Source organism: Strix aluco, chromosome 8 (assembly GCF_031877795.1).
Source record: "Strix aluco isolate bStrAlu1 chromosome 8, bStrAlu1.hap1, whole genome shotgun sequence".
Taxonomy (NCBI): Eukaryota; Metazoa; Chordata; class Aves; order Strigiformes; family Strigidae; genus Strix; species Strix aluco.
In genome coordinates, this window is record NC_133938.1 from 32,557,482 (window position 1) to 32,583,615 (window position 26,134).

The 26,134-nt window shown below is 41.0% G+C and overlaps 1 protein-coding gene across 3 annotated transcripts in view; it reads left to right on the forward strand.

Annotated features, from left to right (window-relative positions):
- The window catches only part of DHX9 (DExH-box helicase 9), a 28,454-nt gene extending 2,918 nt beyond the window's left edge, over window positions 1-25,536 (forward strand). For 2 of the 3 annotated variants that reach the window (XM_074833090.1, XM_074833091.1), the window contains exons 3-27: window positions 422-533; window positions 795-895; window positions 1,273-1,418; window positions 4,552-4,598; window positions 5,268-5,398; window positions 6,034-6,123; window positions 6,242-6,403; window positions 7,722-7,799; window positions 8,113-8,304; window positions 8,810-8,951; window positions 9,448-9,530; window positions 10,700-10,856; window positions 11,509-11,609; window positions 12,429-12,642; window positions 12,843-12,937; window positions 13,094-13,167; window positions 13,794-13,946; window positions 15,580-15,740; window positions 17,694-17,805; window positions 18,467-18,628; window positions 18,786-18,913; window positions 20,049-20,278; window positions 22,627-22,742; window positions 23,632-23,832; window positions 25,094-25,536. In XM_074833090.1, coding sequence (XP_074689191.1) covers window positions 422-533; window positions 795-895; window positions 1,273-1,418; window positions 4,552-4,598; window positions 5,268-5,398; window positions 6,034-6,123; window positions 6,242-6,403; window positions 7,722-7,799; window positions 8,113-8,304; window positions 8,810-8,951; window positions 9,448-9,530; window positions 10,700-10,856; window positions 11,509-11,609; window positions 12,429-12,642; window positions 12,843-12,937; window positions 13,094-13,167; window positions 13,794-13,946; window positions 15,580-15,740; window positions 17,694-17,805; window positions 18,467-18,628; window positions 18,786-18,913; window positions 20,049-20,278; window positions 22,627-22,742; window positions 23,632-23,832; window positions 25,094-25,349 — 3,444 coding nt within the window. In that variant the 3' untranslated portion in view covers window positions 25,350-25,536. Of the gene's footprint in view, window positions 1-421; window positions 534-794; window positions 896-1,272; window positions 1,419-3,400; window positions 3,528-4,551; window positions 4,599-5,267; window positions 5,399-6,033; window positions 6,124-6,241; window positions 6,404-7,721; window positions 7,800-8,112; window positions 8,305-8,809; window positions 8,952-9,447; window positions 9,531-10,699; window positions 10,857-11,508; window positions 11,610-12,428; window positions 12,643-12,842; window positions 12,938-13,093; window positions 13,168-13,793; window positions 13,947-15,579; window positions 15,741-17,693; window positions 17,806-18,466; window positions 18,629-18,785; window positions 18,914-20,048; window positions 20,279-22,626; window positions 22,743-23,631; window positions 23,833-25,093 lie in introns of those variants that run through there. The other variant, XM_074833092.1, reaches the window with a different exon arrangement.
- Window positions 25,537-26,134: the final 598 nt, after the last annotated feature.

A 26,134-nucleotide genomic window follows, 5' to 3' on the forward strand; every position in this document is an offset into this window, starting at 1 on the left:
TCCCAAAATGGGAAGAAGTCAAATTAAGCATAATTTTGTCCTTTCCTGAAGGTATTAATGCTTTCTTAGGGTGGGTTTTTTTCTGTGTTAATAAAGTATGAGTTCCCTTGGATATACGTCAGGGACCAGTATCTCTTATTTTCCCTGCATACTGAAACAGTTGATACTGTAATTGCTGAATTTCAGTAAGTCAGGGTTACTTGTTGGGTGGAAATCCTTTTATAGAACGCCCACAAAAAGCCAAATATTCAGCAATTGTATTCTTTTCAGTTTTTAAAAGGGTGTTACTATTGGGCTTTACTACTGGGGGTAACTATTGCATAATGATGCATGACATCTTTAAACTGCCTGAACAGTTTTCTAGCTGAGTAAAGAGACTTACTCTGAATGTGCTGATATTTCTCTTCATTCTCTCTCCTAGCCAGCAGCTGGTGATACCCCTGATGCACATGAACCAGCTAGAGATGTTACTGGTTCCAGTTCTACTTTGGGTGGACCTCTTCCTCCCCATTTGATTATAGAGGCTGAAATAGGTGAGACTGTGAAATGTGTAATTTACATGTATGTGGATGTAATATATGCATATAGATTTGGGTGTGGTTTTTTTCTCCCAAATGGCATAATTCTGCAGACAGAAGACAGTTAGAAGTCATTGTAGTTTTGAGGTAGAGGTGTGAATGACTGCATGAGATCTGAGGAACTGGTTGTGTCCTGTTGAGATTGCCAGGCAATGCCTCTCCATTGCTAAGAACATGTTTTGGGGGAGTTATTTTGTTGTTTTTTTTTTTTCCCAGGTGCAGTACGTGGAAACTGTGGCAATAGTGGAGCTCAGTGGGATCGGGGTGCAAATTTGAAAGATTATTATTCGAGGAAAGAGGAGCAAGAAGTGCAGGAAGTAAGTTGTTCTATAGAATTCTCCTTTAGTTCTTCAATAAGTATCTCTCATTCCCTGTAATTTGTTGTTAGCATTTCTAATCAAGCTTGATATTTTGCTGTTGGTCGTAACTTAAGCTGCAGATTTACTTGTCGACTTTTAACAAGTAACTTGTTTAAGCTAAGAACAAACTAAATCACCGTGTATACTGTGAATAGCCAATTGTATAGACACTTTGATGCGAAAATAAGGAAAGACTGAGGACTTTTCAGCATTTTCTGTAATGTCTTAATTATTTTATAGCATCTAGACAAGTTATTTTAAAGACTTGTAAGAATGTTTAAAACCAAAATCTATTAGAAACTAGTAAATGAGTATTTTTTTTTTTTCATTATTAGACCTCAGAGTCGGAAGTGGACTTAAATGCTGATCTCCATGGAAATTGGACCTTGGAAAATGCCAAGGCACGTCTGAACCAGTTTTTCCAAAAGGAGAAGATTCAGGAAGAATATAAATACACTGAAATGGGGCCTGATCACAACAGGTTTGGTAGTTTTAGCCACCTCCTGCATATGAAGGGTTAGAAATAATTTTCGTGACAGTGACTAATCACATTTGCTCCCTAGTGCCATTTGAGAAAGCAATGCTCTTTACCAGGACCAAAAACATCCTAAATGTTAAAATGGGGGTGATGAGCCTTGGTGCCGAGATCTGAATGACTCTGAAGAAATTTCTGTTTAACTTTTTTGCGTGGATGTGCAGCTTATTTTAAAATAATGACTGCTGTGCTCTAGCTAACTGTTGAGGTGTCAGTTTGAATGGAAAGAGTGCTCAATTGCTTGCAGTAATTGTTTGTATGACTCTAGTTGCCTTTGTACATTTTGAGTAAATCTCAAATACGCTTACATCTGCTTATGTAGAAATGTGTTTTAAGGACATTTTATTTATATTTTTATTACCATTAACTTTTTTTGGCAGCAGAATCTTCTACTGGAAAAATTAGTTTGGCAGAGTATTCCCGAAGGAGTTTTAAGGGTCCTAATTTCAGTTGAAACCAGCTGGGTATTACTCTTTTTTGACTTTCTGCCCATTCCATCAGAAAATTCACATATGCTTCTCTCAAATGAAAATAACACATAACAGATTGTGCATAAAGAATTTATGGTTTTGATTTTTTTACCCCTGTTTGGAATAGTCTTTACAAATCATCAGAACTTCAGGACACTCCATTATTTCTTGTGGTCAGAAACAATGGCATGCTGCTGCTGGATTCTTGTTGTTGGATTTTGGGTTGGATGTTGGGGTTTTTTTGTGTCAAATAAATTTGTTTTCTATGACAATTTTCTTTTTTTATTTTAGAAAGACAATTTTCTTATTACAGTCTCACTTGCAGGACTTCTGGTATTCTTTTGTTGTTGAGTTTTACAAGCATTTAGAACATCTGAAATATGTGTATTGGTGCCAGAAAGTTCTCAATTCTCATTTAAAACTGATCTTCAAGTCACTCATCTCCATTTATGTTTTCAAGCAAGGACATTTCTTTCCCTTAAATGAGTAACATAAAAAATTAGCTTGTACTGTACTAGGAATTTTAAATAACATTAAAATGTTGCAGATGTAGTTCTTGAGCACTTCTTTTATTCTGTAACTTGCACATTATTTGTGCAGCTCATTTTGTTATGCCTTCTGCAGGTAAAAGCATTAAACCCCATGTATTTAAATACATATAACCATGAGCAGAATGAGGTAGCCATAGATGACAGTATGTTTCTCAGCCCATTTATTGTGCTTCTGGAGAGCATTTCAGAGTTTCCTATTTACTACATCCAGGAAGGCTTGTGTGAATTGCCCTGGATGGAATGGTGGAAGGGGGAACTAACAATTTGCTGCAAATGGTTGGGTAGGCCTGAAACAATCCTAATGGGCTCTAATGTTCATTGAGAGAGGGCAAGCTATTGGATTTAATCCTTTTGGTATGTGTAACAGGAGAGGAATAATTTTAGATGTTTTTGGTGTTTTGAGGACAGTAATGTAGTTTGTTGTTTGGGGTTTGCTTAAGAAATACCTGTTGCCATGTATCTTAGCTTTTTTTTTTTTTTTTAAAGTAATGATGTTTATAACACAAATGGCAGCCTTGCTCTCAGAGGGTTTTAAAAGAGAAATGTATTTTTGTTGTCAGTTAATCATAGTCACATGGTTTAAGAACTTAGTAATAGCTGGAAAATTTGGATTCGGAAACTTTGTTTTAATTACAACAGGAGGGTATAAATTGTAAATATTAAACATGGCTCTCCTAATACACAAAGTATGAAGTAAATATTAAGGGATGGGATGTGGCTTTTCTCTTTTGGGATTCCATTGGTAGCATGGGATGCCTTTGCCTCCTTGTGTCCCCGCTGAAGACGGTAGCAGCGATGACACCAAAGATCTGTGCGTGTTCACACACGGGCTGCTGAGGCTGTGCTAAACAATCACGTGGGATTCTGCTGCGAATTGATTTCTGGTGTTGCTGTTCTCCCCTTAGGTGGAGGAGAATGAGATTGAATGCTGACTGTAGGCCTGGCTGAGAAACATACTGTCATCGGTGCCTTAGTTGGCTGTTGTGTCCCTGAAAGCCAGTGGCCTTCCACCCATGAAGCCACTGTGCCTGAAGGTCAGTTCACTGGTAGTACAGGAAGGAGTTCTGACTTGAAATTTAAATCCCTCACTTAACTTTTTTTGTTTGTTTGTTTACAGCAAGAAGTGAAGGACACAGATGCAAGGCTCTGCCTGCAGCTGTGGAAATACCAAGGCACAGTTTTCAAAGAGGATCTCAGTCCGATAAAGCCCAGTCATACATCTTGAATCACATTTGCCAGTTTAAATCCTGTCTTATAAGAATTTGATTTTCACTTTTAATCTGTGGCAATACTGGGTTAGGTTTGTGATTCTTAAAAACATGAGTCTTGGTTTCCATCATCGTCTGTTGACATATGGCTTTCTCATTTTTTCAAGCCTAAATTAATATACCAGCTGACCTTTAAATGACTTGGTTACACGCCTGCTAGGCAAACTGTCACATTCCCTGTGCAGAGTTACTTTTGACTATATGCTGTTCCCAGAGTATGGCAATAAGGGCTTCGTGAAAACTCAAGTGTTCTGTCTCCTGGGCAGATATGTTTAATGGTCTTTGACAGAATGACCTGGTTTAGTTTTGTCTGTGCTCTGAGCTGGCCAAATGTGTGGCAAAACCCAGGGTAGCTGTATTAAGTGTTGCATCTGAGTTAATAAACCCAGGCTACTAGTGGGTTACGTTAGTATAACGCGGGATACAGTTAATGGTACACTGGGATGCATGTTAGTGTTGCATTAACATGTTATCTGCTTTATAATTGTTGCCTTAAACTTAGCGCAGAGCATGTTTCCTAATAACGTGGCTTTAAATTTCAATGCTGAATGGTGGCGTTTGCAGGACTCTTCTGAACAGATCTACTGGTTCTATTGATGGCGACTCTGTTACCTACTAACTTGGGGTTAAAGGGACTAAAAGCAGTAGTGTTTTACCTTGGTCGTTGATAAGTTGAGAGTCTCTGAGTGAGGACACAGAGCTCTTTGCCTAGAAAAATTGGGAAGTGGCTATTTTTGCAGTGTTGGTGTCAGCTATTGATAATTGTACCTTTGCATTCTTTCTCTTACAGGAGCTTTATTGCAGAAATGAACATTTATGTGAAACAGCTGGGCAGAAGTAAGTGTTCCTATTTATTTTTTTTTTTATCTTAGCAAGAGATGGGTGTTGGTACAGAGGAACAGGTCATACTTGTGGGTACAGATCTCTATAGTGATGTGTTGGGGCCCCTTCCAGAGGTGAAGGTTCATGTTTGTTTCCTGATGTGAAATCTTTTTTCTGTGTGCTGTGCTTCTTGTATTCTACTTGTTCATTACAGACTTCCAATAATCTTTTTTCTCAGCACAAAGAAATGCTTGTGAGGTACTGTAGGTTTTGTTTGTCTCAGTTACTTGTTCTTCACATATCTGACAAATGCAGGTGGGTGATATGTTCCCAGGCAATGGGTGTGCTGTCCGTACCATACCCATTTATGTAGAGCTTGCTATGAAATTTGTACAATGTTGCTGGGTGGTATAGGAATCATACTTTCTGAGACACTGAATGCAGATAAAACTTTACAGGAGTTCTCCAGGAAGTCGGTAAGTAACATTGCACAGCTAGTGTGAGTCAGCTGATGAAGGGGCCTGGTTGGGTTTTATGTTGGAGCTCTGGATTTATCAAGATTTGAGACTCTTTCCATGAAACCTGGCCTCTGTGAACTATCAGAAAGCCTGTTTCAGAGTAGTATCTTCTGTGGAAGCTGCTTCACTCATGAGCCACTACAGCTCTGAACTTTGTGTGCTGCAGGGATTTTCAGTCGTGAGCATGGATCGAACAAAAAGCTGGCAGCACAGTCCTGTGCCCTTTCCTTGGTTAGACAGCTCTACCATCTTGGTGTCATAGAGCCTTATTCTGGACAGACAAAGAAAAAAGAATCGGTGAGTTTGATAGAAGGGTCAGAAGTTGTTGCTTTCATTTTAAAAACACACAAGCACTCTGTTATACAGATGGGTTTATTTTATAAAAATAGAGTTTACTCTCAATATTTAACAGCTTATGAGTTAATAACAATTTTGATTCTTTAGACCAGCAACTGTTTCTGTTCTGGCCAGTGATTTGGATCAGAAATATAACTTTGTGTGTATGTGAATGGAGCAGTAAACTAGTCTTACAGTGTATTAAATGAAATAAGGTTTCTAACAAATGCTTTTTCAGTATAAATTTTTACAAGTTTAAACATTTTCGTTTATGTTATGTACAATTCCTGGCTATTTGGTTTCATTCTCCAGCACGTTAGCTTTTTTTCTTTTGGCATTCAGTTACAAGTTTGGGAATGTTTTCCTCTGAAATGAAACGCAGATATTTAAAAATATTGTACAAGAATTTCATTCTTGTTGGATGAAGAGTTGGCAAAATGTTTCAAGACTGTGAATTTTGAACTGATGGTACTCTTTGGCCTTGTTCCACAAGGAACTATTTGATGGTTCAGTGTACTCTCTAGTAGCCTGCAGTTCTGGCTTCCGTTTTCTGTCTTTCCGTGTATATCAACATGTAGTTTTTAAACATTGAATAGGTGGAACCCTATGAGGTGTCACTGTCTTCTGATTTAGAAAATCAGCTGCAAAAGACGGTACGGGAACTGTCTCTGGAGATTGTGCCTTTGGTGAGTGTGTGGTTCAGACACTTCAGTATTTAACATTCGATTCTGTGATTCTGTAACATCAGGCCTGCTCGTTTAATACATTTATCTTTCTTTGCTCACTTTGCTTTTGGATTTATAGCCTGAAGATCCCAGTAATCCAGTTCTGATTAATGTTGGAAAGTTGGCCCATTTTGAACCATCGCAGAGACAAAGTCCTGTGGGAGTTGTTCCATGGTCACCACCTCATTCCAACTGGAACCCCTGGACCAGCTGCAATATTGATGAGGGTCCTCTGGCAAATGTAAGACAGCTTAAAAAATGGATTTGTTGTTTGTTTTTCCCATGCTTCTGGAACTTTGAAATGCCTTTTTTACCCCAGGATTTAAAGTGTGAGCTATTCCAAAGGAGAAAACAGTCCACTGATAAAATTTCTTCCCTTCTTGACCTGGAGGAAGGGAGTCTTTTCATTGGTAGGAGTTCTTTGTATTTACTTTATGTTTTATTAGGTTCTTGAGCAGCAGTGTCTTGGATGTCCCAGTTCTTTGCTTTGTTTCACTTTTTGCCTGCTAGTGTGCAGCCCATACAAAGTACTAATTGAAATCACAAGGTAAGCTTATGGGCATGTCATTTATAATTCACTAGCCTCTCTTTCCCATATTTCCATGCTAGGTCTTTCTTTTCTGGGAGGAGGAACTGCTCCAAGCTGGTGTCACTGCACAATCAGCCTGCTTTTTTGTAGTCATTTCTAGTCCCACTCACCACAGAACAAATGAAAAGCAGCAATGTGGCATGATAAAATGAGGAGGAAGGGAAGAAATACTAGCTTGTCAGGTCAGAAAAGACTCTTGGGACAGGAACTTCAGTTTCCTACAACAGGGAACCAGAATACTTATGACCAAAATAATAGTTTAATACTACTTTCAACTGCAGGTTTTTTCCATAAATGACACGTTGATCATTATATATTGATTTAATTAATAATGGAACTGATGTAAATGTGAGTGGTACTGCTTAAAACACATAATCAGTATATTTACAGACATTGCAAATTGAGCTGGCTGCAAATCATTAGGATTTCTATGTGCTAGTCGTGGTACAGCTAACTTATTTTCAGTAAAACCAATTAGTAACCAATTTGGTAACAAATTTGAATTTTGTTAGAATTCTTTCTTAGTTGAAATACAAGAATTGCCTGACAAATTTCCCTCTGCTCACTTTTCCCTTTTCAGCTACTGTTCTGTGGGTGGTTATGTACTTACATTATTTCATTCCTTACATTAAAAACTCCGTCTGACTGATCATCTAAGTACTTCATTGGCTTACTGCTGAATAGAGTGTGTTTCTCAAGCAGTTAAAGTGTTTAAATTTAAACAGTCATTCTTTTTTGGTATTTTGGGTCTTTCTGAGAAACTTCTGAGGATGGCTATTCAATTCTAGCACGCAGGAATGAATGAAATAAAATAGCTCATGGGCTAATGGATTTCAGGGAGTTATGTAGGAAATGATGCTTTGCTGATATTTGGAATCAATATGTTGGTGTGACTGATTTTTATTTTGAAGTTATGATATAGACAAGCAGAGGGGCCAAAAAGCCTGCAAACAATGTCTTGTATTTACAGCTCACTCCAGAGCAAATAAGCTTGGATTTGAAAAGTGATTTCATGTACCGTTTGGAGCAGGATCAAGAATTACAAAGGGTAAGTGCACTTCCTGTAACATGGTGTGCGTGTGCTAGTCTTTGTCTTTTCCAGAAGAGGTTGAACATATTCTATACAAAGTGTGGAAGACTGGATTTCAGTAGTAATATGCACCAAGTTTTCAGAAGAGCTGGATGTTACAGCGGGGTGGATGTGGGGACGTGTTGCACTGCGTAAGGAAAAAATACAAACTGTGATTTGTCCTTACACCTTTTTTCCTTTGTGTAAGTGAAACTTGTATAGAAGATTGAGAGAAAGTATGGATGTGGAACAGAATAGGTTGATTTTTGGAAATGTGCTGGATTTTTCCCAGATCCAGCAAGAGAGAGGCGCCTTACCTGTGAAGAATTTTGAAAGTGAAATTCTGGATGCAATCCGTCACAATTCTGTTGTTGTAATTCGTGGTGCCACTGGTTGTGGCAAAACCACCCAAGTGCCACAGTACATCCTGGATGAATACATCAAAACCAACAGAGCTGCAGAGTGCAACATAGTAGTGACACAGGTGAGGAATATGTTACAAATGCAACCGCTTAAGTCTTGTGATCAGATGCTAGAAGTCACCTATCAGGATGTGTTGAGAAATCTGTTTATCGTTACAGGACGTTGTTCATAAATATTGCCTCAGTACTACATGCAGGAGAAACAGCATCATGTATGTTTTCATTTGGAGTGTTACTCTTTCATGTATCTACAGTTGGGGTAATCTGGGTTGTACCTTGCCCAGGTGACAGCTTTTTGGCAGACCGAGGAGAAACAATTTGGCAAATGCCAGCTGGTAGTTCCCATATATCCTTACATCCCTTCTCTGTAATTTTATGTGCAGAATTAACCATTTCAGAAGAAAAAAGCCTGCTGTTACAGATACTACTGTTTAATGACTACTCTGTAAAGAAATCTTAGGACAGGACACCTATAGCATTTACGATTTACTTTCTTGTTTTTAGTGGTGTTCTGATAAACTTATAAAACCTCATCATTAAGTTAGGGAAAACTTTTTCACCCCTCAGCCTCGGAGGATTAGTGCAGTTTCTGTAGCAGAACGTGTGTCATACGAGAGAGGAGAAGAACCTGGGCAAAGCTGTGGATACAGCGTGCGATTTGAATCTGTGCTTCCTCGGCCCCATGCCAGTGTGATGTTCTGCACTGTAGGTCTGTATCGTTTTGTTTATGTTTGGAGCTTATTACTTATGAGTCTGAATTCTTTGAGTTAGCAGCAAAAGCAGAAATATGGTTAGATTAAAATTTTTAGAAAGTCTGTCTAAAAGATTAGAAGTTTGCTGACATGCTGTTGTGCAAAGAAAGAGTAATTGTTGTTCAGAAGTATGATAGTACAGGTCTTAATACCACACAGAAATAATCCCTTGAAGAGATAAAATTGCTCGATATTGGTTGTCCTTAAAGACAGAAGGGGAAGCAGTATTGGGTGGGAAACAAGAAAGAGTCTTTCTAGTAGTAATACTTCACACCCTCCCCATCACTTGTACAAATGAAAGCATGGCAATTAGAGATGGGGCTGTAAAAAACCTGCACGCTTCTCGATTTTTTTTTTTTTTTAAACCAGTGCAACTGTTCTTGATGAAATGGGGCGGGGGGGGAAGATTGAGCTGTTACTTACATGAAGATTTAACTACTCTGTCTGTTTAAGGTGTTCTTCTGAGAAAGGTGGAGGCTGGGATCCGTGGCATTAGTCATGTTATTGTTGATGAGATCCATGAGAGAGACATTAATGTGAGTTAGCTGGTGATTACAGTCCTATTTCTCTCTATGCTTCTGTTTAACTTTTGTATGTGTTCTTGTGTAATAGCTAACGTGAAAGGAAACTAAATGCCATGTATGTGAGATTTCCTATCTTTGATAAGGTTTTTAGAAACTCTTCTTAATTACTCCTCACCTGGTTAGAAGAGCAAAGGCTTGTGCTTCCCTGCTGGCCTATGTCTTTTTTCTTGTTAGGATCTTCTATGTCCTGGTCCCCTCTGGAAAATAGAACACCACAGTACAAGTACTTCTTGTCCAAATGTGGGAGCATGCTGAATGTCACTTTTGTTTTGGAGTACTTTTTCTACTGACAAGGTTGTATTACTATAACGGAACAGCAGTGGTATTTATCAAGATCGCAGCTTCTGTAGTGATACATTTAAATTTGGTTTTGACACGAAGAAGAATGCAACAAGTTGAGAGTAGAATTAGGGGAGGGATTGTGTGTAATTTAAGAAATGAGAAACATTTTCTATCCCCTTGTTTCTTCCATATAGTTTTCAGCTTTGCCACACCAAGAGTGAGAGCAACTGCTGAGTTCTGACATCATGTTTAAGCTTGTTTTGACAGAATTTGGGGACTTGTTTGGATGGAATTGCAGTGCAGATTTTTCTGATGCATCTCTTCATCTATTAAGTTTATATTAATGACGTAAAATAAAGATTTTGAAATATTGAATGAGATTGCCTAACTGCATGGCAAAATTAAATGAATGTCATGTTTAAACAGAACTATAAAACTTCACATAGAACTCCACTGAGTCACTCCTACTTATTTTATTGAACTCTGGCTACTTTATATGGAAACTGGGTTTAAAAAGACCTTAGGTTGTCATGTGTTATTAGGAACGAAGCAAACTATTTTTGAATACTTCAGTTTGTTTCATTCTGCTAAAAGAATAACCCTTCTTTACCCTGGAAGTCCTAAAATTCACTTATCCCAGGAATTGCAGTGTTTTTAAAGTAAAGCACTGACAAGTGTTTCTGATTACAGAACATTTTTGTGATACTTGTTACTTCTCTTGTCCAGCAAAGTTTCCTCTCAGTAAATGTGCATGTATGTGTAATTCCTGTGGTCTTTTGGGAAGATACTGCTTTTTATGGGTAGGAAAATAATGATGCTCTTGTTCTCTTTATGTGCAGACTGACTTTCTTTTGGTGGTGCTGAGAGATGTAGTTCAGGCGTATCCTGAGATCAGGGTTATCCTCATGTCTGCCACCATCGATACTAGTATGTTTTGTGAATACTTCTTCAACTGTCCTATCGTTGAGGTCTTTGGTAGGACCTACCCAGTCCAAGGTAAATCATTGGTTGCGCTTTCAGGAACTGCTTTAGCTTTGATTTTATCAGTCATATGCTTCAGGGTTATGGGGACAGCAAGATACACACTTCTTTTGGATTGCTGTGTCTTACAGATGTGGCTTACCCTGGGCAAACAAGTCTGTAACAGTGAACCATTTCATAGCACCATTTGCTTTAAAAACACAAACAAGCAAACAAACAATACTACCACCCTATGCCACCCACCCCAAAATAAAAAAATCACAACACCCCACAGCCCCCTAAGGCACCCCCACTTGGGGTAGTTTCTACTGGAGAATGAGACAGTGATTGTCAAGCTGTGGTGTTTCAGATCAGCTGTATGTGATATTAGGAATAATGGAAATAGCATTAAATCAGCCAGTATTTAAAAAAAGCCCACCAAACCACAACCAAAGCAGTAAAAAAATATGTGGAAGTGTACTGAATAGAGGAATGATCATTGGAATAGAGTGGGAATAATTCTTATACCTGAGCTGACAGCCAAGGAGTTTTATCCAATCTTGGCTTCATACTCTGAAACATCATGATTATATCAGGATAATCTCAAGAGATGATAAAAAGAATTGTGTTCCCTTCCACAGGCTTCTAGTGGTCAGTCCTGATAACCAGTGCTTGTCTGTCCTTGCAGATTATTTTCTGGAAGATTGCATTCAAATGACTCAGTTCATTCCTCCGCCAAAGGAAAAGAAGAAAAAAGAGAAGGATGAAGAAAGTGGTGAAGATGATGATGTATGTTTGACTTTTTTAATATGAAAAATTAAACAAGTGCCAGTTAGGACTCTAGCTCAAGTGTAATTCATTTGGCATTGTTGAACTTAAACATTTTTGAGCAGCTTTTGTGTTTTTAATATCTGAGATTGCTGATAACTTCAGAAATAGAATTGAATTTTCTCACTGACCTTATAAACGGAATTTCTTTTTTTGCTGAAACTAAAGTTCTCATGTTTTATCAGCCTACTTCTCTTTAAAGATAAAACTGAAATGCTTTTAAAAGTGAAAGAATTGGTGACCTTGGAAGAAGAAACAGATACAGAAATATGAACTTGGTTGGTACCTTTTCAGGGTGAAAATTTAGATTCTCTCCCTTCTGTTGCAGTTAATATTGTTAGTGCTTACATACATTGTCAAGAAACTATCACTTTCATGATACAGGTTTTTATTTGTAGCTCTGAAACTACTGTTTAGGTCAGTTATTTTAAATTTTAAAAAATGACCAGTTTTTCTCGAGAGAAGCATTTTCTTCTCCTTATGACATTAACTTCCATTCAGATGAATGGAAGTTAAATGAGTTTGATAGCTTCCTGCTGCAAATTTGTATTGGGTTATAACTCAATGCAATGGAATTATAATTTAATAATTATGTTAAACAGCTGGGGAAGCAGGACTTGAACTGCTATTGTGAGTCATTCTGTGAGCTGTGCCTGAGATGGTCTTCCCTGTCAGCTACCCACGTATCTCATTTTCCCATTTGCCAGCCAGACTCCACAGTCTGAGTAAATTCATTTATATGATTTCTTCTGTGTGTGTGTTGTTTTTTTTTTTTTGTAGGCCAATTGCAACCTTATTTGCAGTGATGAATATGGCCCAGAAACAAAGCACTCCATGGCTCAGCTGAACGAGAAGGAAACTTCTTTTGAACTCATTGAGGCCTTGCTGATTTATATCAAGACCCTGAATGTCCCAGGAGCTGTACTTGTTTTCTTGCCTGGCTGGAACTTGATATATACAATGCAGAAGCATCTAGAAATGAATCCACGCTTTGGTACAAGCAACTGTGTTCTATTATATTTCACCTTTTCCAAAGGAAACTATTGACTCTGTAAAGACGAGAGTTGGATGCGTGGCTTAGGGAGCTGGATTCATTTGTCATGAGAATGAATGGGTAGAAATGATTATGTTGTGCAAAGAAGAAATGAAATTCACATAGTAGTAGTTACCGACCTTCTTGTATTCATGTTGTAGGAGGCCGCCAGTATAGAATTTTACCTCTGCATTCGCAAATTCCTCTGGAGGAACAACGTCGAGTGTTTGATCCTGTGCCTCCTGGAGTAACGAAAGTATGAGAGCTTTCTCTGTGTGGAGTGTAACACGCTTTGTTCTGCTGTGCTTTTGTGGAACGTATTGCTGACTCTCTTTTGTAGAAGTTATGTAGTTTATCTCGCGGTCTTTTTCAGACCAAATATATTTCAATATGCATTTCCTGTTTTTTATAGGTTATTTTATCCACCAGCATTGCTGAGACTAGCATTACCATCAATGATGTGGTCTATGTTATAGACTCCTGCAAGTGAGTTCATGAAGTAGCTTTTTGTTTTGTAAATCCTATTCTTTGGAATGCAGAAAAGGTTTTCGGAACACACAGAACTGCCTTGTGTTCCCATAGCTGAATTTGAGGACTCTTAACTCACTCAAGACAAATTTGCATTGTCTTTAGCCGTTCAACACGGTTACAAACCACACTGGCATTTCTGTGGGCTGGTTTTGGTCAGCGACATTCACGCTGGCACTGTTCATCTGAGCTCTCCACGCGTGTTTGAAACGTGTTGTCTGCCAAATCAGTATTACAAACACTTAGTGTATAGCTGATGGAAAAGAGGAAGATTTTTGTCGTCTGTTACAGATCCTGTCTCACTATGCGTGTTCTCTGAGCAAATGACAGCCAGGGATCTCATTAATTGCATGAGAATTTTAAGCTTTTGAGACAGTTGTGAAAACTTCATTCTGTGTAGAGCTTGGGGCACTGTGATACTTCAGCTTCCAGATAGATGCCTGACTAGCCAAAGCTTAGCTAGCCAAACAGGGGTGGTTTGCTTCTTGAAAGCAGTGTGGCTGCAAGGAATAAAGTAAGAACTGAATTGGCAGGACTTAAGATGAAGAACACCTGGTCTTAAGAGGTATTTTTCTCTGTAACAGACAAAAAGTGAAGCTGTTCACTGCTCATAACAACATGACAAACTATGCCACAGTCTGGGCATCCAAAACTAATTTGGAGCAGCGGAAAGGAAGAGCCGGACGTGTGCGTGCTGGATTTTGTTTCCATTTGTGCAGCAGAGCTCGATTTGAAAGGTGAGGCTGTGCTCTTTAGAAGCAAAATAACCTCAGTGACTTCTCACAGAACTGTTGTGTGCTACTTCTCATCAAACTGGGAAAATAATTTTTCAGAAAGCCCAGAGAGGAGATGCACTAAGTCAGTTCACACTGGAATATTTCAGTTCTTCTGCTTAAAAATAATTTACATATGTTTATATGCTTTTACCCATAGTAGGAGGTGGATAAATAGTTTGTGATTTTATTATTAAGAACTACACTGCAACCTACAGAACCTCTTGGGAGAAAAATAATACTGCTTGGGAATTGAGGCAAAGCTTTGTAATAAGGATAAAGGCTCTAAGTCTGCCTTCAAACATTGTGAGCACCTGGCATCTTCACGTAACAGGCAGTTTTGTCATGAAAGTGGTAAAAAGCAGGGAAGACAGATGTTACTTTTCCCTCCATCCCCATTCCGTGGCCAGGAAGCCCCTTCATGCTGCTCTAGCACCTTCCCTGCTGCTGAAACTTTTGACCTCTTCTATCTGCCAAACTGTTTCTCAGTTACTAGAGCCATGGAAATCTTTTTGCTGGTTGCAGAAGTCTACACAGCTGTTACACTCAGTGTTTGATCTCTCTCATGAAAGTTTCAGTGCCCTTTTCTCAGATAGCCCTGAGAGCATAGCTGTGTTTAATGTTCTGCTTTTTGTAACTTCTGAAGGCATCAGTTGATCAAAAACTTTCCTTGAATTGCCCAAATTTATTTAGATCTAGTACAGTGGAGTGATTTTAAGAATTTTTCACAGTAAACTGATTTTATGCTACTGAAGTAATCATGGGCTTCATGACTTTAAGGTTACCTTCCTTCAAAGAATATAAGAAAAAAATGTACTAGCTCCTTAGTGCCTAGGAAAGAAAGAGTGCTTGTGGACTTGTGCTGAGAATCTTTTGAGAGATACCGTCTAAATCTGGTACCAGCTGAATCTGGATATCTGTTCAAGGTGTTTTTGAAACCTTTTCTGTTGCTGAGTGCAGTCATTCCTAGAAGTTCATATTTCAGTCAGCAAGCTGAAGGATCATTAACAATACCGTGCTGAAGACTTAAGAGCTCTGTTTCCATCGGGTTTTTTTCCTACCAGAAAAGCACCTTTGGAAAGCATTCAGCAAAAATACTTACTCTTCTCATGGTCAAAGCAGAAATGTGCAGGAGGAGTTGGGTGGTTTGGATTTGATAGAAGGGCAAGTAGAGAAGTGCTTGTACGTAAGGCAGGCTGAAAGCAGGTTGCCTCGGGAGTGGAAGACCTTCCTTAGGAACGTTGGAGATGACTGTGAGGGGACAAGTGTGGGGCTGGACGCAGCTGTACTGCAAATTGGGCTCGTAGCAGACTACGTGGTCAGCTCATGCTAGAAATCACTCTGGGTAGTGGTGACGTGAGGGCTCTACCTCTGCGTTTCCACTGTAAATCTACCCTGAGATGAGAATTGAGAAGCACAGAAGATAAATACTGGTAGAAGAGCCTAAGTTAGAGGAGCACAATGAGAGTTGGTGGTTTGGCTGGGAGGCAGTATTTGCTTTGGAGGGCAGTAGTTTATGCTGATGGAATGACCCATGATGTTGATCAAAGCCTACGCTCAGAAAAATGTGAGCTTTTTTGTTTTCTTCTCATTCCAGACTTCAAACTCATATGACCCCTGAAATGTTTCGAACACCGCTTCATGAAATTGCTTTGAGCATCAAATTGCTGCGGCTGGGAGGAATTGGTCAATTTTTGGCCAAAGCAATAGAACCACCACCTTTGGATGCAGTGATTGAAGCAGAACGCACGCTAAGAGGTATCGCTGTTTGTCCCCAAGATTGTATGTTAATGAAGCTGGCTCCAAGTGATTTCCCGTGTATAATGATCACTTACAGACTGCTTGACCGTCTCTGGTTCGATTGTTTGTGTAGTAGCATGCTGTCTGAAACAGCAAGGTGTTTCCTGGATGCATCGTGTGGGTGGCAGCGTCTTTTGCAGCTGAAGAAATACTCGAATTCCCAAGTGGAGTGTCATTCCTTTAAGAAACTTGAGCCTTCAAACTTAAGCCTTGTTTTGTTATTTTACCAGTAATTTATGCTAGCTTCCAGCTTCCTGTTTTCCAGCTGTGGCACTGCTCTGTATGACATAGACTCAGTCCAGTGCCTAAGGCATTTTCAAAACTACTATAAAAGTACTGAAAAAGAGAGGTTAGTAGTTTATTGAATAATTACCGCTTTGTACAGTTTGCTGACCCAAGATCTCAGTATTTTGTCAAGTAATTAAATCTCTAGTTTATGAATGTGCAAGCATCAGCATCCTTCTAGAAGAGGAGAAACTGAGGTGGGGGTTAAGCTGTCTCCCCAGTTTCTTTAAGGAACGAACTAGAATATGAGTAAAACGAAGCAGGGAGGAACCCTAAATTTATGCTTTAGATTTAAAGCAGTGATCTCAAAGGTCAGCATGCTTTGCAAATGTGACTAAATGAGCACTTCTTAAAATGTCTAAGAACTGAAATACCTATTTGTTGAATTTATGAAAAAATTGTGTGATGAGCCTACGTTGCTTGTATACAGAAGGGAGACCAGAATGAAAAACATAGCTAGGGGTACGTATTCAAGTTTAATGACTTTCTGATCTAAAAATTGTTAGTGTTTTTCTTACGCTGCAGGTAAGAAATGCAAACCCCCAGGGGAAAAGACAAATGTTTTCAGCTTTAACATCAAATAGATGTTTCTGCATGTGCCTCCATTTCCTGGATGACCTGTGATTTTTTTTCCGTACGTGTATACTATTAGTATGTTTTTAGGATGGTGAGACAAGCTGTTCTTCAAAATATTCTTTAGGCTTTTGAGTTCAATAGATACTAGGAAAAATTGATTTGATAGCAGCTAAGGAGTCCTTTATTTGTTCACTTGCCCATTTAATTGCTGAGGCTACAAAGCTTTTTTTTTTTTCAAATGTAAAGCTTTTAGTTACACTGAAGTTTCCCAAAGTAGTCTGTAAGTAGAGTATGGAAACTATAAGTTAACATTTTTCATTTATATCTTAAACCAGTTTTTCCAAATGTGTATTGTTTTTCTTTGTCATGCAGACTTAAAAAGAGTTTTATGAAGTAGAGTTTAATGGTTATGGCCAAATGGCTGGGAAGATAAGGAGACTCATGAGAGACCCTTCAGTCTGTACAGCAAATGGCTGCAAACACTTGTTTGACTTTTACTGACAGTGATTTGATAGCTTTGAGGATAAGCTCAGGAGACAATTTTCAGGTAATGGAAGGAGAGAAAGGCAGGCAAAGCCTCGTGCAAGAGAGAGTTTGTGGTGCGCTCTCTTTGACGAGGAGAGGGTTCTGTGATTTGGCAGTTGCAGTGAAGACTCTACAGTTGGCTGTGATAGGGCTGCTTTGATTTTCCTGAGGTAGAAATTAGGTTAGATTAATAAGATCAAATATAGGGACTTGAAAAAAAGTTTGATAGTGTAATAGTGGTTTGTACAGAAGCAAACTAAAAAGAAATGGAAAAATATGTATGTGAATTAAATAGGAATTATTTTAATTGTAGAGGAGGTAGTAAAACATCTGTAAAGCTAAAGCAAAATTTGTTTATTTGACCTCAGCCCAGTTTTGAAAATCAGGTTGGCAATATTGTAAACAACGTTAAACTTAAATATGGGTGGGGTTCTATTTAAACACAATTATTAAAATTCTGATTTTCTTACCTAAGGGTTTCTGGGATTAGCTGACTGTCTTTGATAACAAGAGATCTCGTTTCAGAGCTTGATGCCCTGGATTCCAATGATGAGTTGACACCTCTTGGGAGAATCCTAGCCAAACTTCCCATTGAACCTCGTCTTGGCAAGATGATGATAATGGGCTGTATTTTCTAGTAAGTTTAGTAGTCTCAGTGGTCTCTTTCTTGTTTCTCTGAGTTCCTGAGCCTCTAGACATGCACTCTACAAGTAGAGAAAAAATGGTACATCTGGATGAGTGATAAGATGCTACAACTGGGGATAGGAAACTGAATATTCATGAGAGCAGAGGATAAATAACTTAGAGTATAGGGAATAAAGTAGTCATGAAATTCAGAGTTAACTGCAAGGGACCGGTAGAGGCTGATTACTTAGGATTTAAGAGTGGGACTCTAAATACTTGAGTCTAGCAGTGAGCTAGGGGTGGGGAGATGTGAACTTTGACACCTAGATAAGAAGAAAAATGAATCCACACGTTTTGCTTTAGCAGAAATAAAGATCTGTTATTTGTAATTGTGATGGGTCGTTTTCACCAGAAGATGGTGTGTGGATTGGGGGAAGGGGAGGGAAGATAGACAAAGGGCTTGTGAACACTCGCTGTTGTGAGAGTGCTGGAATTGGAGCTAATTTGCCATCCACTTCCAGGGAAGTGTTTATGTGAAAAACTTTGGCAGATAAAGGCCAAACCACTAAGGTCTCTGCTGGAGAGGTTTTTACTGGTATCAATGGCCTGTAGCAGCTGCTGGCACCAGTACTGTGAATAAACCTGATCCTGATACCTTCTGTGGTTTCTTTCAGTGTGGGAGATGCTCTTTGTACCATCTCTGCAGCCACCTGTTTCCCTGAACCTTTCATCAGTGAAGGCAAACGCCTGGGTTATGTCCATAGGAATTTTGCTGGGAACAGGTTTTCAGATCATGTTGCTTTGCTCTCCGTCTTCCAAGCCTGGGATGATGCAAGGTATGTTGTTGTGGCACAAAATTTGATGGTAAGTTATGGGTAACACAGGGTGAGCAGCTTTGTGACCAGATGAGGTCAGTGGATGCTATGTCAGCTAAACTGTCACGCTTTTCCTTTTCTTGAACAGACTTCTAATTCCATTCTGTTTGTTTTTTAGAATGGGTGGTGAAGAAGCAGAAAAAAGATTTTGTGAACACAAAAGACTCAGCATGGCTACTCTTAGAATGACTTGGGAAGCAAAAGTCCAGCTGAAAGATATACTTATTACTTCTGGCTTCCCTGAAGGTGATTCTGCTTGGACATAATAATTTAGTGATTGCATTTTTCATTCTGAGATGAGAAATAAAATAACCTATGATGAACACAAAAGCACAGAGGCCTGTAGTGGGTTTGTCGTAAAGTTGTTCTGCTTTTACAGCTGTGTTCAGATGAAATTTTAGTGCCAACTCATTTTCTCGTAATTGTCTAAACCAGAGAAGTTGTGATGGCTGTGGTGTAACATAGGGAGATTTTGGAGGCTGAAGTTAGGGCTGCAGGATTAAAAATCTATGAAGCAATTTTCCTCAGAGAATTACCTCTCTGATTTTTCTTTCTCCTTCACTTGTTGCATCTTCAGAATGTGCTGTGCTGTGCTTTCCCCCTCCTTTTCATTATGGGAGTCTGTGTGATCTAAACAATGTGCTGTGTGCCCTGTGATTATTTTTTTTTTTTTTTGGGCTTGTGCTGCAGGAGGGATGTGCAGTAGTGTGGCATATTACTCAATTTTCTAAGGGAAAAAAAAAAAAATTTAAAATTTGACCAGGTTCTGAATTTCCCTAGTGTTTGTAAGGAGCTTATTCAGTTAAATGGCATGGCTGGCTGGGTTCAGCAGATGTTCATCTCCCTCTCCTTTTTTTTTTTTTTTTTTTTAAATTTTTTTTTTTTTTAATTTTTTAAATTACTTTAATTTTTTTTCTCCTCATGCTGCTAGGTTCATTGCTGCATTTATCCTTAACTTTATTTCTGGGCAAGATGACCTGAAAACAAGCCACCAGAGACTCTGGGGAGGTTTGTAACAAATAAACTAATGAAAACATCCATTCTGACTGCCCCCAAAAGATCTGTCTCCAAAACAAATGACAGTAAACACATTGTGGTACAGCACATTCTGGGCAAACCCCTCTCTCCTTGTTTTTGAAGAGCTTAGGAGAGAAAAATATCTCTTTGTAGTCGTATTTTTCAGCTTTTTGCTCTCCATGAATAAACTGAAAATTGAATGTAGAACTGAAATGCTTTTGAGTGCAGAGGTCATTTGAGAACAGATGCACATCTACCAGTTGATTGAATCAGAAAATGCATTGACCCAGGATCCTGAACAACTCTGCTGTGCAGTCCTACAGGACCTGTGGATGCGAGCCAGTCTTCTGTTCTCTGTCAACAGAATGTTTGATGACTCAACCGTTTAACAACACTGGACCAGATAATAATCTGGATGTCGTAATCTCCCTGCTTGCTTTTGGGGTCTACCCCAATGTCTGCTACCACAAGGAGAAGAGGAAAATTCTTACCACTGAGGGGCACAATGCACTCATCCACAAGTCATCTGTCAACTGCCCTTTCAGCAGCCAGGACATCAAGTATCCATCACCTTTTTTTGTTTTTGGAGAAAAGGTAAAGACTTTGAATTTGTTCTTGATCATGTGCTGCCAAGTTGTCTAGGAGGCTCTTTTTGGTAAAGAAGCCAAAGAAAAAACAACATTAAGTTAAGAAAAAACAACATTGTGTAATATGTAGCTTGTTTGTTTTGGTTTTGGGGGGCGTTGTTTCGGTTTTTTTGTTGTTTGGGTTTTTTTTTTAACAGTGAATCTTATGTGGTCATGGTGTCATTCAGCCTTCCAGTAACTTCCAGTCACCACATTCAGTAGTAGAGCTGCATAAAAAGTTCCTGTGAGTTTTGTGAAAACAGCCAGCTCATAAAGATCTAAATTATTACCTTCTTTAAGAGATTGCTTTGAGAGTTCTTCCATACTGATCAGGCACTAGAGAATTTTTGCTTTCATCACTTCTGCTACTTACGAGTCCAGAGAGAAAACAGGAACAGGTAATATGGCAGTGGGGTCCTCCCTTTCTGGCATGTAGGTAGTTTGTTATTTCCTGAGGACAGCTCCCATTTCCCAAGCATCTCCTAAAAACCCTGAGATGCTTTCCGCAGGGTCCCCCTGACCTTCTCCTCCATCCCATTAATTCTCTGTGCTCAGCACATACTGTACACGTGCACTTAAACCCCTGTGTGCTCTCATGTGCTCCGGTGATGGCCATCACAAAGGCACCTGCTCCTGCTCACCCTCCTTTCCAGGAGCAAAGGAAGGCAGTGCCTTTGTGTAGGACGTAGCCGTGAGACGCTCCTCGGGCTGCCAGCCTGCTTGCACTGCCTGAGCGCAGTTACTCCAGCACAGCCACGCGGAGGGGTTTCTCCTTTGTCCCCTTGTCTACACCGGTTAGTTCAGAATTACAGTTTATTTATGCTGATTTTTATATCCTCAGTCCTTTTTGCAACTTCTTTTAGTAATGGCAGATAAGCCACTTTGCTGACAGAGGGTAGATTTAGATTAGATATAAGCAAGAAATTCTTCCCTGTGAGGGTGGTGAGGCCCTGGCACAGGTTGCCCAGAGAAGCTGTGGCTGCCCCCTCCCTGGAAGGGTTCAAGGCCAGGTTGGATGGGGCTTTGGGCAACCTGGGCTAGTGGAAGGTGTCCCCATGGCAGGGGGTTGGAACTAGATGATCTTTAAGGTCCCTTCCAACTCAACCAGTCTGTGATTCTATGATGTGATTGGTAATAAATGGAATTTTGACTCCTTTTGGGCACTGGCTGGGGGCTCCGCTTGCTACTCGGGATTTCCACACGGTTCAGAGCTGTGGCGAGGCTTCGCCTCTTCTTCACCCTTTATGTCAGGATCCCAAGTGGGTCAGACCTTCGATGTGCCTTGACCATCTCTGTAAAGTGAGCTCCCCTGAAAACACCAAAAGACTTTTGAACTCAAAAAGCTATGCTTTATTAAATCAAAATACACATGGGAAATAAGAGTGGCTGAGGTAAGACTGGGGTGAAGGAAAGATTTACATGCAGTGCTCTCCCTACCCATTACTTATCTGCTAGAAGACAGTTTCTCTCTGAGGTCTGCTCACCTGTTTCCTGCTGCACTTAGCAGTCTCTGACCCACAAGTTCAACGCTCCTTGCCGTGGCCATTTTTCTGCCACAATTTCCAGCTTTTGACTGCTTCTCTCTTGAGTTAATGTGTGACAGGAACAAATCTCCCTGAGGACAAGCAAGTACCATGAATTCTGCCCATCATGCTCCACCGTGCTCCTGTGTGAAAGGAAGGAGGGAGAGGGGCAGCTGTCAGGGTGGGAGGCTGAAATCTGAAGCACCACCCTTCAGTTCCTCTCTAAAATGAAGGGCAGTAGCCTGTAGAGTCAGCGCTGTTCTCTCTGGCTTAGGTCAGATGGCTTATTATTGTCCAAGTGCTCACTTAAAGTACAAGCTTAAGGTCTTGTTTCTATAAAATGACAAAGCAGGCTGGTTGCACGGACGTGTAGCACCTTCCAAATCTGCACGTGTAGGACCCAACTAAAGGAGCAACGTGAGCTTTTCGTCACAGCCCCAGCGATGGCGAAGGTGGGAAGATAAGTCAGCTATGCCTTGGTCATTTTTAGGTTGACAGAACATGAAGAAGGCTCCTGCAAAATGTCAGCTGCATCATTGCAGACATGTAGTCATGGAAAAATGAATACTTTTAAATGACAGGTGGTTTGGGGAGGCTTTTTTACACCAGCCAGTGCTGAATTCCTGTAAACATCTGCCTAGCGTTCGATTTTGTGTGCATGTGTGCTCTTGTAATTTTACCTAGATTTTTTTGTGTTGAGTTTTTTTTACAAAATCCTCTGGTTTCAGTGGCTAGAGGAAGGTGCAGGGATCTGCTGTCCCTTTCAAGAGTCGTATTCCTCTTCCACCTGCAGATTCGAACACGAGCCATCTCTGCCAAAGTGATGACCTTGGTGAGCCCGCTGCAGCTGCTTCTCTTTGCCTCCAAGAAAGTCCTGTCGGATGGGGAGCTCCTTCTGGTAGATGACTGGTACGGATCTCCTCGGTCCTCATAATCTTGAGGTCTGTGAAAGAGCCCAGGCTGAGGGCGAGCAGCTGCTAGCACAGATGTAAATCTCTATAGAATAGGGACCCTAGAGCAAGCCCTGTGCCTCAGGTTAAAGGTGAGGGCCTTACCTTTGTCTCCTGTGAGGAAGGGAGGGGTTTATATTGGCAGCGCTGTTTTGTGCAGATTATCTGCTTAAACTGAAAACGTGATACCAGGCAGTTTCCCAAACAACTGCTGTTTTTTTCCCCTTTGACTGAAATGTGAACAAGAGGTACTATGTATTTTGGACTTCCTCGTCAGACAGAGGCTGAGGAAACCTTGTTTTTAAGTCTCAGAAACAGCTTGAGGAGAGAGATGCTAAGGACCTGTTGGTTGCCTCTGGCAGCATACGTTTTGTGGCCATGACCAAATACCACCTGGATGTCTTTTCTTTTTCTTTCCCCCCCTCCCCTCTCTGGTCAGTAAAATGGAGGTGAAGAATTGCTTAAGCTTAATTCACTAATATTTTTGAGGGTGGCCTGGAGTTTTCAAAATCTTGAGGAGCCTCATGTTTCTAGTTTACTTTGGGTTTGTATCTTTCTGTTTTGATGCTAGGGGTTGCGTATCGGTGTTATCTGAGTATGTTAAATCTCAAGAGCAGATTTAAAGAGAAGGATAGTTACGTTTTAACCATGTCAGACTTTAGGGATCTTGCAAATTTTCCTCCTGAATTTCACATCCCTTCACTGACAAATTAAAACTTCAGAGATGAGAATATAGAGTTCTGGCTCGGTATGTGCAGCGCTCAATGAAAAACCACTCTAGAGATCATCTTTCGTAACAGGTTCTCTCTCGAGTCATGATACATCTAATATACTTCTTTGTGCTGTAGGATCAAGCTGAAGATGCCCCACAACGCGGCTGCCTGCATCACCGCTCTGCGTGCGGCGGTGGAGGCTCTTGTTGTGGAAGTGTCTAAAGATCCTGAGCTCATTCGGCAGCTGGACCCAGCCAACGAGCGAATGCTGAACGTCATCCGTCAGCTCTCCAGGCCGTCAGCCGCGGGCATCAGCCTCGTGGCCACCAGTGCCAGGTTAGCTCAGCTCCGCGGCCCCGCGCCTCGGGGCTCTGGGGCGAGGAGCACTCGGCTCACCTCCTCTCTGCTCACCTCCCTGTCAGCTCCGCTGCTCCCACCCCGCATGGTGGCTGCAGGAGCCCAGAGCTAAAATCACCAGGAGAGGCTTGTCCCGTGTACGCAGGAGCTTCAGGCTTTGGCTACAAAATCAGTAGTCCAAGCGTACGTAAAATGGTCGTGTTCAAAGTCTGCTGTAGACAGGGCACTGCCTGTTTCCACAGGAAGGACAAGTGGCTCTCAGGAGTAAAAGCTGTCATTGCCTCTTCCAAATGACTTTTAAGAAAAGATAATCCAAATTTATTTGGGGCAAACCTGTTCACCTCTGTCTCTGGAATCAAAACAAATATTTGGCTGTGCTTGCACCCCTCTCTTGCCCCTTGCTTTCATGTCTTGCTTCTGAAGCAAAGAAAAATGAGAACACCTGTGAGCTGTGGATAATTTAAAGATCAAAACAAAGAACAGCTTCGATGTACGCTTCACTGTGTTTTGTGAGGGGCAAAATAAAGATCAGGGGGCTCACATAAACAGGAACAGGGCTTGGTCTGCGTTTGTGCGAGCTGGAGAAGTGGGAGCAAGGGGAAAACTTTCTTTCCCAGGTGTAGACCTGGCTGAGATTTACAGAGTCACAAAATCATCTGGGTTGGAAGAGCCCTTGAAGCTCCTCCAGTCCAATCATGAACCTCACCCTGACCGTTCCCAACTCCACCAGATCCCTCAGCGCTGGGTCAACCCGACTCTTCAACCCCTCCAGGGATGGGGACTCCCCCCCTGCCCTGGGCAGCCCATTCCAACGCCCAACAACCCCTTCTGGGCAGAAATACTTCCTAAGAGCCAGTCTGACCCTGCCCTGGTGCAGCTTGAGGCCATTCCCTCTTGTCCTGGTGCTTGTTCCTTGGCTCAAGAGACTCATCCCCCCTCTCTGCACCCTCCTTTCAGGGAGCTGTAGAAGGTGATGAGGTCTCCCCTCAGCCTCCTCTTCTCTAGAGCAGGGACTGCTGATGTGGCATGTCAGGCCATTCCCAGCTTTTCTTTACTGAAAAGTGGAAAAAAAAGTGGAAAACGTGCAAAAGTGCAACTGTAATTCAAATTTCATATTCTGTTAACAGAAAATAGAGGCAGCTTAACTGAATATCTTGGCAACTGATTGTTCCTCTTAATGTTTAAAAAAAAAAAAGAATCCATAAGATTGCATCAAATACATCATGTTTCTCTCTGCCAGGTTCAGCGATGGTCCTCGCCCCCCCAAAATGACTCGCTACGACAACGGAGGCGGCTTCAGAGGCTGGGGAGGTTTCCCGCGGGCCTCTGGCTACAGGGGTAGAGGCTACGGTGGCTACGGCTACTCCGGCAGGCGCTCGGGAGCAAGGGGACCCCAGGGTAGCCCGGGGGGAGGCTGCCACCGAGGAGGAGGAGGGTATCGAGGAGCAGGCGCCTACAGAGGTGGCTGCGGGCAGCTGGGGAGGGGCGGGTGGTAGTTCCAGATGTTCAGTGACGTCTTTCCACTTTGACAAAAGCCCGTTTCTCTCCCGAATCCCTCTCTTGCTCTTACCAGTCTGTTTGCCATTGCAGTTCCTTAGTACAGCTCTGTAATATATTGTGCCCTTAGGGAGTTTACTGCAGGTTGTATGATTTCATTCTTAATAAACAGCTTGTTTTTAAAGACTTATGTGCTATACTTTAATTTTTGTATTTTGATTTAGAGTTTGAAGCAGTCTTGTTAGTTTTGGTTGTAGGAGGTATAGGGTTTTCTGAGGTAACCTTTTAATTGTCTAAAACCATTCTCTGCTGAAGAAACTTCAAATTACAGAATTTGGGCTTAGTGGGGATTTTTATTTGTCACCTGATAAACTGTGCAAACAGGCCTTGCTGCCCTGGTTTTCTGTCTGTGCCTCTGCCCTGCTGTGTTACACTTGATGGCGCAGCAGATGAGCTCTTCCGCTGCTCCGGATGATGCGGGAACACACAAATACCTTTCTCAAGACTGATGCAATGCTGCTTGTCTCTGCAGAACTTGAGTGATCTCGGGAGCACGAGCTGTGCCCTTCCTCTGAGGCACTGTCCAGTTACATTGCTGCTCCACAACGGCCACAAAATCACAGAATCATCTGGGTTGGAAAAGCCCTTGAAGCTCCTTCAGTCCAACCATGAACCTCACACTGACCGTTCCCAACTCCACCAGATCCCTCAGCGCTGGGTCAACCCGACTCTTCAACCCCTCCAGGGATGGGGAATCCCCCCCTGCCCTGGGCAGCCCATTCCA